Source organism: Wolffia australiana, chromosome 12, assembly GCF_029677425.1.
Source record: "Wolffia australiana isolate 7733 chromosome 12, ASM2967742v1".
Lineage (NCBI taxonomy): Eukaryota > Viridiplantae > Streptophyta > Magnoliopsida > Alismatales > Araceae > Wolffia > Wolffia australiana.
In genome coordinates this window covers 7,880,457-7,892,446 of record NC_135846.1, presented here as the reverse complement: position 1 = coordinate 7,892,446, position 11,990 = coordinate 7,880,457, and the positions used below count along the sequence as shown (strand labels likewise).

Below are 11,990 nucleotides of genomic sequence, written 5' to 3'. Positions count from 1 at the left end.
CGCTAAAAGATAAAATCCATTTTCGTTCTAGTTTATTGACTTTTATTATTGGTGGAAATATCTTCAAAAGGATACCAAATTTCAGAAGCTTTAAAAGTCATGATATTCAGTATATGGTCATGTAATGTGTAAGTAGCAGATATATGTATGGTCATGTAATGTGTATGGTCATCGTTACTATAAACAAGAGATAGTATCTTTGGAGAATATTACGGTCAAATGCTCTCAAGAGTGTCCCATTAGTTGAGAGATATATGAATCATCTAATGTTTGATTCAATAGAATCGTAGTCAAAACTTCAAGATCCCTCTACTCAAGTGGTAGTGAATTGTTGAGTCTTTTACATTATATTTTCTTATGTTAATCCTCCTTAAGCATCATCGTAGGATAACATATTTTCTTCTTGTCCTCAAAGAAAGACCATAACTATCTCTCTGAGCGTAAGCATCAGCATGTGTTCGAGAGTGATCTTGCTCTTTCATCTGATGCATCGTTACTACAATACATTTGGCTATGCTTAATCAACACCAATATATCTAACCAACCTATAAAAGCACCACTTCTAATGAAAATTTCACCATTTAAAGAATATTTCATAAGACACCTGATTAACCCCATTAAGAACATTTGGCTATATCTCCAATCCAAAACTCTGCCAACAACCTCATCACAACTTGACCTAGAAATCAGAATGTTGCACATCTATTAGCGATAGATCCTTTCTCCTTGGGTAACTTTGCATCAAAACTGAATTTTGGCGAATATTATACTGCTCTACACGGCACAATTGATGAATGCACATCTCCATTCAACTAACAAAACCATTCGGATCCACCAATGTATTCTCTATCTACCAAATATGACATTTATGCTGAAACCCTGCTCAATTGCATCCAAAGTCTATATTTATTTTTCCACTTACATTCTCTAATAATTTGATTCGTCATAACAGGCACTTCCATACTAGACTATTTACCTATCCATTAAGTTCACCACATTCTGAAAACTTCTAAGACTTTTGAATCTGACTTTAGTTCTCTTATGTGTGAATCTTTCCTAACATATTTAGTTTCTTCTGTTTCTCATACCTCTATCTTGACACCCCGACACCTCTGGCATGCACGCACTACAATTAACAAAGTTTTAATACCACAAAGCTAATGCCATTTTTATGATATTTGAATATACCAAACATGAAAAGCCAAATTTGTTCGCTTCTACCTTAGTCATTCAATAATATAAAAAATATGATTTACATTGAAAGGTTGGAAAGGGAAAATCCTATCAGTTGGTAGGGGAGCAACATTAAACAATCATGTCTTTAGTATCTCGATAAATTTATATTATCCATTTATGAATTTACCAAATGAATGATGGAAAACATATATTTGAAAATGGTCAGCTTTTTGTTGTCAGACAATGACAAATCCGAAAAGAACCATTGTCTATCGTGGAATAATATAAGTTATGCGAAAGGGATGAATGTGATACGCTCAAAATGAAAACGGGATTGAATGTTAGTTCTAGGAATTCTTAATGGAGTAAACTGATCCTTCTCAAATTCCGAGCAAGAATCAATAACCTTATACAGGCCTGGCCTGATATGAAGGAAGTTATGAATGCCTGATCCACAATTGAAAAGGTCTCATCAATACCTGGCCAACAAAGTGGGCAGGAGAAGGAATACTGAGCAGTAACACGAGAGTGAGAATGATAAACCAAAACAAGAGAGCTCACTGAATGCTCAGCGGGTAGAAATTCTAGAGTCCAGTGTACTATCTAATGAAATCATTCTGGAAATAAAGGCTCAGAACTTAGTAACAAACATACATTATCAAACCATGAAAAATTCTCCACCAAATCATCTTGGTAACATTTTAAGAGTGCAAAAATGAAAAACCTAATGGCAAGCGCCATTTGGGAATTGATTAGGTTTATATAGGTTTTTAAATTTAAGGCTCAATCCTGTTGACAATACTGAACGCGGGATCTGACTCGTCACATGAGGCTTTTTGCCATAGCTTAATCGATTGTCATGAAAATTTTAGCCCGTATAAAAATTTCACTATACGTTTGCTTCTTTCAAAACATATCCGCGACGACAGGATCATTCATCAACTGGGCGTATCCCATGCGTTATTACACTGTAAATTAGACGAAACAGTTTTCCTGGATCAACTATTTCCATTTTACGATCCTAACTTACGAGATCATGTTTGTCTTCTTTCAATATGTAATTCACAGTTTTTTGGAAAATAATTGGGAAAATAACAAAAAATTGATGGCCCGCGATGACCGAAAATGACGAACGAAAACAAGTTCTTATTTTGAACGAGAAATGGAGGCTAAAAAATACTTCGACCTTATTCCTACGTCATGACTAAGCTTACAAGAGACACGTAGGTAAGCACTTTTAAATGGTGGAACGGTTTAGCGCAGGCAGATCCATATCTTTAGAAGAATTTGAGATAATGCTAATTTTTTTTTATTTTCTCCCGAGAAGACATTAACATTTATTTGCGTTGAACGCCGTTAAAGCAAACGTCTATTCTGTCCGTAAAAAGGAGTCGCTGATGCCGTGCAATACAGGTGTTACCGAAGATGGATTCTCATTCGTAGAAGATGTCGCCAAGTTTGTTCTTGTGGGACGATATAAATCCCTCATGGACGAATTTCACAGCAAACGATAGTTTCCTCCTCCCCATTCTTCGAACTCGATGCAAATCAGTGAGAACAAGAGAAAGAGACGTTTAATAGCGACTTTATCTGCCTGCAGTTCATAAACCGCAACGGATTCGAGGAGACGTCTTCCCTCGAATAAGAAACTAATCCTTTTGCCCCTTGCACGTATTTTTTAAAACTCTGTAGTGTATTATAGGACCCACTATTTAACGAAAGTGTCAGCCAGTCTACAAGCAATGTGCAGAATTAATGACGAACTGTATTATACTAATATTTTCTAAGGTAAAAAATAGGGCTCAAAATGCAGGCACCACAGCTTATTTTTCCTAGGTAAAATTCCTTTTTGCTTGAGTTGACCAATCATCCGTGAAAGCTACCGATCACAGTTGTCTTTTAAATAAAATAGAAGCATCCATCTGACTGCAGGGCAGCCGGTCTGTAGTATAAATTTGGGGGAGATGATTTGTTGGTCTCTTTAAACTCATTTAATGGCAGAAGGTTAGGGGTATCGATCTCCATATCCTCTCTCAGTCTTTGTTTCCCTCACGCGATTTACTAACATCCCCAATTTACGATTCTATTCGGTCGTACTTTGGCTTACTATCAAAAGTACATACAAGAAAGTCTAAAGTGATGCCAACGGAAGACTCCTAGAAACGCGTACAGAGGGAGAAATTGGCTCGGCAGTGTTTTTAGAGGCTATCATGAAGAGAAGTCTCAGGTCAAGCTATCGATCAGTAGAAAGATCTTGAAGCCCGTTCCGCGTACACTATTCTTCCGATTCGTAACAGAGTAAATGATGGCGGTTCAAATTGAGCTAAAGTAAAGGATGAATCAAACAGTAAAAGAAAAGATTTACTCGTCGAGGTTCACAGAGCCCGCTTTGCATTATCTCCTATCGAGTCAGCGCGAGAAAGCGCTTGCTTTGTCGCTAGACCTTTTAACTATTTGTCACGCCTTCGGCATAGACAAAAGAACAGAGCCAAACGCGAAAAAGCGAGCGTAAGGGGAAAGAAACGATGAAACAGAAACTTCGGGGGAAGAGAGGGAAGGAGAAAAGAGAACACTGAAGGTGATACGATGTACGAATAGAGATGATGGGTTGAGTGGAGGAGAAAAGCGATGAGAGAGACAGAGGTTGGAGCGAAAAAATAGGGAGGAGAGAAGAGAGAGACGTAGAGGTTGGAGCGATAAATATTGATGAAAGAAGAGAGAGGATCGAGTAAATTGAGAAGGGAAAGGAGGAGATGAGAGAGGTAGATTTAGGGAGGCGAGAGAGAAAGGAAAAGAACTAGAGAGGCAACACAGAAAAAGAAAGATAGATAAGATGGTGGAGAGAGAAAGAGGAGAGAGTGTAGTGACTAGTGAGGGCTGAGTAGATAAGCGGAAGGAGATAGAAAGAGAAAGACATGAGAGAGAAAGAAAGGCAGGCAGGACCAGAGGTAGGGAAAGGACAAAGAGTTGAGTAGAGTAGGCTAGGGAGCGAACCTTTAGCCCCGTTAGGCTCTGTCGAGCCTCGGCGCCATCTCCCGCAAGCCCACATGAGAGCGGGAGATAATTCTATACCATCTATTCGCATTGGAGATTAGTCAACAGGCCTCGTCTCCTAGCTCCTCTATTAACTTAAGGTAGCTGGAAACGATTTACCCAGAAATTATCTATCTTTGTCGCTCTATGAAATATAGGTGTACATTCGCAGGATAGACTATTAATGAAAGATGTCGGAGCTGATCTGACAAAGGAGACGACGCCATTAGAGGCTAAAGAGAAAAAACCCAGTGTTGAGATCCCCTTCACCATCCTCATCCTCTTCGACCAATCTTTCTACATCTTCTCGCTCTAGCTAAAGCAGACGGAAACAATTGAAAAGTCTATGTTTTCTCTATGAAACATAGGTGTACATTGGCAAGACAGACTATTAATGAGAGTTTTCGGAGCTGATCTCACAAGGAACAACGGCGAGGAAGAAGACGCCGCCAGAGGCTAAACAAAATAACCCAGTTTTAGATCCTCGTCTTCACCTTCATCTTTTGCAGCCGATCTTTCTACGTCTCCTCCATTCCCGAAATCCCGAGCTTCAACTGGAGAGAGGAACGGTCATCGGCTGTGGACTCCGAGCAATCCAAGTCCACTCCGAATAACCTCACCGTCTTGGAAACCTTCTTTTTCTCGACTTGCACTCCGAACTGGGCCGGGCCCATTCCCATCTCCGATCTAAGATAGAGCAAATAAGGATTAAACCCATACCCAGCATGGCGACGGCGGTCATGAATCGTAATGGCCGACGGAGGAATCGCCGGCAAAGCCACGCCATTCAACGGCATAACAAAGGATGACAGTTGGCGGCGATGGTGGTGAAACCCACTAAGGCTACCAGGGCGTCTCTTCCAGTCGATGAATAAACGGTGGCGGAAAGCTTCCCCAACGCCACGGCAGAAAGAGACGGTATCGCCGGCGTCGAGGCGCTTCTCCTTGACAAAGCGGCTCCAGCCCTTAGTCATCACGTAGCTCTGGCTACTGTTCCAGTATGAGTAGCGGAATCTCCATGGCTTGCCTGTAGAGTCCTCGAAGCTTAGCTGAAGGCCTTTCTCGTTCGCCGTAGCGTCTAAGGGGAAGAACCTCTCTGCGTGCTGCTTGGGTATGACCAAGCGATTCAGCTTGCCGACGTCGCTGGGAGTCACCACCTTATCGAACATGTGCTCCTTCTCGACGGCTGATGAACGAGGCTGAGGATGAACGAGCAACTCTTCGTCGTAGTCGAATAAATCCATGATCAAGGGCAGGTCTAGAGCGAGGAAGATAGAGAGAGATGCACTGCTTTGAGGAGGATTTATAAATTGGTGTGAGGGAGAGATGCGCTGCTTTGAGGTAGAGGGAGAGAGTAGGAAGAAATAGGGGCGAGAGGGAAAGTTCTCTCTCTCTCTTTCTCTTCAGGATTCCGGGCCTTCCACAGTTATCTCCTATCGCTAGGGCATGGAATTGTTCAGCTTCTTCCAGGGCCTACTGTTTCCGAGTGGAGAAAGAGAGAGAAACGGATGAGGAAGGAAACTTCAGCTATAGAGAGAGAGAGAGAGAGAGAGAGAGAGAGAGAGAGAGAGAGAGAGAGAGAGAGAGAGAGAGAGAGAGAGAGAGAGAGAGAGAGAGAGAGAGAGAGAGAGAGAGAGAGAGAGAGAGAGAGAGAGAGAGAGAGAGAGAGAGAGAGAGAGAGAGGCATGGGCCCCATGAATGATGGTTCTGGGACCATGAAGGCTAGTCCATGTGTTTTTTTTGCGTATTCTTAAAAAATGATGAGGATCGGTAGAAAACGCGGTCTTACCAGTAGTACTTTTATTCTCCGGGATGGATATCAACGGACTGCGCAACTGTCCTTTTACGCCGCCTTGGACTGGCTCAGCAAGAAGTCCCCGCTTAGAACCTGGTTCGACTTCTGTGCATCGAACTGGGAGTTGTAGTGGACCAGAGTATGAGCCCTCTGCCGCGAGGAATTCACTCGATTCCAGGAATGGCCTTCTACCGAAGCAGTTTTTCTCTGTTTTTGGAAGAAAGTTCTCTGAGAGCCCAGCGAATGAATGCGTGGGAGTGAAAGAGAGAGAGAGAAGATTAGGCGGGACTCATATTTTGCGTTTATCTATGTTTTGTTAGAGACAGCCTAACGCTGACAGTGCCGTTGTGTGATGCAACAAAAGACCAATGAGGGAACCCAAAAAATACTCTTTCTTTCTGGGGGAGAGAGTAGCAGAGTGCATGTTAGATCAACTCCTACCCTTGTTAACTCCATTCGGTAGCTGACAGAGCCTGATCTGTTGACTGGAATTCTCTCTGCTGTGATATTTAATTGACATGACATTGTATCCTTTTTGTCAATAATTTGGTCTAATTAAGCGGCAAGTCGCCTTCTTCTAAGAGATAGGGAGTAATTAATCCAGGGGTATCATTCAGAGCTCGAGTTTCGATCACTCAGAACAGTGATCGCCAAGAAAAGTAAGGCTGACATAGCATTGACTATGAAGCCAAGATTTGGCCTATGGCAAGACACACGTAAATCAGTTTCATGGAATACAAACCTACGATTTCTAAGTAGGATCGTGAGCCTACAAGTCCAAAAGTCCCTTTCCCTGTCATTCCTTCCGATCACTCACATCCCAATCTCTGTCACTCTCATGTCCCTTTGCCGCCACCATTTTCAACCTAAGGGCCCAAAAAGCCCACTTTCTGAGTGGGACTGAGAATTGGGTTTTTTCCTCGTCAGGCTATGTCAACGGCTCCGTTGGACTTAGCTTGTTGTAGGTTCTCCCCCAGTTTTGCAGCTGGTCTAGAGAGCGCACAGTTTTTTACCCTGGAATGGAGAAAAAACACAGAGGGCATAGAAGACGACGACTAAGAATTAGAGGCAAACCATGTGGTGAGAAGCAGAGGCAAGTACAGCTCGCTGGAACTGTGGATGACGCCAGTGAACATGAATTGTACCCATCTGGGACATCCGGTGGAGCCAAGTAGGCGGCTCTCTGGGTATCTCTCATGTAGATCTACTAATTGGCAACCTCAGGGAGGAAAAATAAAACACCAACATTCTAACTATTTGAAGTAACAATCATAATATCTGCATTTATAATGGTAAATATGCTTTCGCGTCGCGTAATTTCGGCTGGGTGACAATTTTATTTCAGGGCGGAAAAAGTAAAAAAAACTAACGTTCTCGTAAATTCTCGTAACGTATACAATATCTGAGTATGTATAGGTAAATATGCCATTACAACTTGTCAGTCAGGGTTGGAGAGCAATTCTGTTTCAGGGAGGAAAATCAGAAGACCAATATTCTTGTAATGTGAAGCAACATTCTTCATATTTTCATCTTTATAGGTAATATTTTTACCGCATGCCAGTTTGGGAACAATTTTATTTCAGGGAAAAGTAACAAAAGAGCAACCTTCTTATAGTTTGAAGTATCACTGCATGGGTAAATAAGTTTTTTCCACATTATTTGGGGGAAAATCATAGGACCAACATTCTTGTAATTAGAAGTAATACTCTCGACATCGTCATCTGGATCGGTAAATATGGTTTTTCCACTTGTCAGTTTTGAGAAAAACATTATTTCAGGGAGTAAAAACAAAAGAAAAAATCGTGTAATTTGAAGTAACACACTTGATAATGGCATCTGTATTGGTAAGTATTAATTTTCCACATGTCAGCTTGTTTTGAGATTAGTTTTGTTTCAGGAAAAAAATAAAAGGCCAACTATCGTAATAACGTCACGAATATTGATAAAAAATGCTTATACGGCATATCAATAAGCTTTGCGGAAAGTTTTATGGGAATTATTTCAACCCAAGTTCACGTTCAAAGATATGGTATGGTTTTTGCTTCGCTGCGGATGATACAAGGGGGATTCGGTAGAGGATAAAACAGGATCAAAGAGTCCTGTCATTCTCTCGTTCCCAAAAAGTAAGAAGTCGTAAGAAAATTTTCTCTTTTCTCCTTGTTTCTCTCTAAGTTTCCTTGAGGCTGAACCGACCTCTGTCTTGTGAAATCTCAGAGAAAAAGGAAGGCAAAAGCCCGATTCTGAGGCCTTTTTGCCGCAAGGAAGAATGAGCAGAAGCGCGTTAAAGCCCGGTCTTCTAGATCTTTTTTTTTAATGCATTAATCTTGCTCTGGCCATGCACTGGAATGTTAATACTGTTGCACTGTTTTTGCTAGCTTTATCTGAATCCTTTGCTGTAGCTTGGCAGGGAGACGAAAGTGGCGGTGGGTACGGTTGGGTGACTGGTGACCCCCCTTCTTTTGGAAACGTACGTTTGTCAAACGGAATGTGGCTCTCTATCTCTATCTCTCTCTCTCTCTCTCTCTCTCTCAACTGGCAGATTCACAAGTTGCTTTGTGGACTCTGAGTTGTGGCCTTTGCATGACCTCACTAAGTTGTGAGGACCTTCCTGGTTTCTCGCGCCCCATGTGAGTCCTGGAAGATCTCTCTCTCCCTTTCTGCCTCTCTCTCTCTCTCGCTCTCGCTCTCTATGTCTTTGTCTCTTTCGCTCTCTATGTTGCTCTCTCTATCTTTCTCTATCTCACTTGCTCTCCCTTTTTCTCCCGCTCTCCCTCTCGCTCTCGTTCTCTCTTTCCTTCTCTCTCTCTTAGTCCTCTCTCTCTTAGTCCTCTCTCTCTCTCTATCTCTATCTCGCTCTCTATGTCTTTCTCTATCTCTCTCTCTCTCTCTCTATCGATCTCTCTTTCCTTCTCTCTCTCTCTCTCTCTATCTCTATGACTCTATCTCGTTCTCTATGTCTCTCTCTCTCTCTCTCTCGGGCTCTCTCTAGAACGCTGCATGAGGTCACAAGTGGTCATCGAGTGCGGACATGGTTCAGTCCCATGTCGAAAGCGAGAGATAGAGGGAGAGTTTCAGGTCAGATGACCTTTTTTAGGAGAGAGAGAGAGGGAGAGAGGGTGAGAGATAGAGGGAGAGAGAGAGGGGGAGAGAGAGTGTGAGAGAGAGAGGGTGAGAGAGAAGAAGAGAGAGAGGGAGAGAGAGGGTGAGAGAGGGAGGGAGAGAGAGAGAGGGAGAGAGAGGGTGAGAGAGAAGAAGAGAGAGAGGGAGAGAGAGGGGGAGAGAGGGGAGAGAGAGAGAGGAGAGAGAGGGTGAGAGAGAGAGGGAGGGAGAGAGAGAGAGGAGAGAGAGAGGTGAGAGAGGGAGGAGGGAGAGAGAGAGAGAGAGAGAGAGAGGGAGAGAGAGGGAGGGGGAGAGAGAGGGAGGGAGGGAGAGAGAGAGAGAGAGAGAGAGAGAGAGAGAGAGAGAGAGAGAGAGAGAGAGAGAGAGAGAGAGAGAGAGAGAGAGAGAGAGAGAGAGAGAGAGAGAGAGAGAGAGAGAGAGAGAGAGAGAGAGAGAGAGAGAGAGAGAGAGAGAGAGAGAGAGAGAGAGAGAGAGAGAGAGAGAGAGAGAGAGAGAGAGAGAGAGAGAGAGAGAGAGAGAGAGAGAGAGAGAGAGAGAACAGAACTTAAATTAGTTGAAAGTCCTCGTCTTAGGCCTACCTCATGTATAGTTGACTAGGGAAGAGATGAGAGGCCCAACTCAGTTATTGGTCAGTCATGGCGGTGGTATCAAAATAGATGAAATGGGGAGACAGTGTCCCGAAGCATGCAGTCGTCTGGATCACTGCTATTTGCGTCGCATGACCTTCCTGTTTTGCACCTGGGCGCCTGGACAAACCCTGTAGGCGCTATTCTTCGCGGTTCCAGTACATGAAAGTCGCTATCAGAGTAAAAGATAGATGGCGATACGGAGAGATAGATGGGAGAAAAGCAGCGGATCTTACGTCCTGTTGGAAAGCACCGTGAGAGAAAATAACCGCAGAGGGAGAGAGCGAGAGGGAGGGATAAGGAGAAGGAAAAAGCGCTGAAGTCTCTTTCTCTCTCTCCCTCCCTCTCTCTCTCTCTCTCTCTCTCTCTCTCTCTCGTTCTCTCTCCTTCTATGGCTGCACAAAGTCAGTAGTTGTTTAGACGTATTTTTCCTGTAGAAACCCAGGTTGCTTGTCTTTTCTTCTTTTCGATGTTCCTTTATTTTGTTTTTTCTCTGCTACTTACTGTTGAATACCGGATATTTACTCTTCACTCTCCCTCTCTCTCAAGTTTTTTTTTTAACTCCAGACCAGAGCTACGAGGTCACAATTAGTCAGAAAGAGGGAAGGAAATAAGGGCACCTGCAGCAGGGGGACGTACCTTAAAAGCCTAAAGTTCACAGACTTTTTTCCATTGTGAGACTTTTCATACATCCACAGAAGCCAAGCCCAGAAACCCCGCAATGAGAAGAGAGAGAATAGATGTACAAATTGATAACATGTGAAAAGGCTGAGAAACTCTCTTAAGGGAGACATAGAAAAATATAGATAGATTGATAGATCTAGATATATAGATAGAGAGACAGACCGAGATAGTGAATGAAAAATGTGAGAAAAAGCAAGTGCATTTTCCTCTATGTCATATGGATGTGACATATGGATGTGATTTTCCTCTATGTCCGCACCCTCTTAGTTAGACTCAAATATAAAAGTACAGTACTTTAGTGATTGATACTTGCAATAAGATGCATACACATCATTTATTGTCTCCTAATTTTTTTACCTTAGTTGTTATGAAAACTTATGTGATGGCTTCTCAGCTAGTGTAGTTGAAATTGATGAAGCCACATCATTTACCTCTGCATAAAAAAAAAACGTTAGATGCAAGCTACGTTGGTCAAACATCAAGCGTTAATGATAAACAACAAATGGGTATTAGTACCCACAAATACTAATTTGCATGTAATCTGGCGCAAATGGTTTTATAAATTAAAATATACATCGAGTGGAGAAATTGACAAGAATAAAGCTCATATGGTTGCAAAAGAGTAGATTCAACAATATGGCTTTGATTTTATTGAAACTTTCAGTCCAGTTATTAAACATACTACAATACATCTATTACTCTCGATTGCTATTTCAAATAAACTGGATGTTTGTCATACATTTTTGCATCTAGTTTTACATGAGACAATATGCATGGAGCAACCCCCAGGGTCATCGTTTATCATGTACGTATAGTCCCTCATACATTTGATGCTCTTGGGACAACATAGGGTATGGTCAATAGTTGAACAATAGTCAGTCATCCGAGACAGTATTGAGGCGGTCAGAAATCATCATAGAACTCTTCTCGAATATTTCACTACCTTGGACGAGGACTTCATCGCATCATCTTTGTTGAGTTGTGTCCTTGTATCCCAATGGACAATTCCACATTGACCACTTGATCATTTTCATGAACTTGTTGATATCCTTGAGCTAAGCTAGTTTAGAATTGGATTAAAAAAAATCATAGGTCCTGGTTAAATTAAAACCCTCTATTCATAAGACGGCTTTGGTTTCTTAGGTTTAAGGACCATTTATACAACCATGACGTGAATCAACCCGATTAACAGTTTGGTATACTATCATTCATAGATACATTCAGATAAATACAGTTAACCCTTTTCCTCTAAGGAGTACGCACTGTTTACCCTTAATGTCTTCACCACTAATGGCTGCGGGATAGATCATACCCATCATTTGAGTGGACCAGACAATGTTTTTCTATCTCGATATTTTGATGTCCTTCTTGAATACCATTAAAAGAGCAGTATTTATAACACATGATCAAAGGCTATCTGATCTCTATATTTTGATTCATAAATTCACTAAATACTATAATGTACTCATAGACTTCATCACAAGCATCAAATGTGCACTATGATGAAAATATTTTAATAATGAACTCTTCTCAAAATTTTTAATGCTTTGACCAAG

At 41.9% G+C, this 11,990-nt stretch overlaps 1 protein-coding gene across 1 annotated transcript; it reads right to left on the bottom strand.

Moving 5' to 3' along the window:
• Nucleotides 1-4,448: 4,448 nt before the first annotated feature.
• On the bottom strand, nt 4,449-5,690 carry LOC144710644 (B3 domain-containing protein Os03g0120900-like). The gene has a single exon (XM_078584462.1). It carries the CDS (start codon nt 5,451-5,453, stop codon nt 4,728-4,730), a length of 726 nt encoding a protein of 241 aa, XP_078440588.1. The 5' UTR covers nt 5,454-5,690; the 3' UTR covers nt 4,449-4,727.
• Between the last annotated feature and the right edge of the window lie 6,300 nt (nt 5,691-11,990).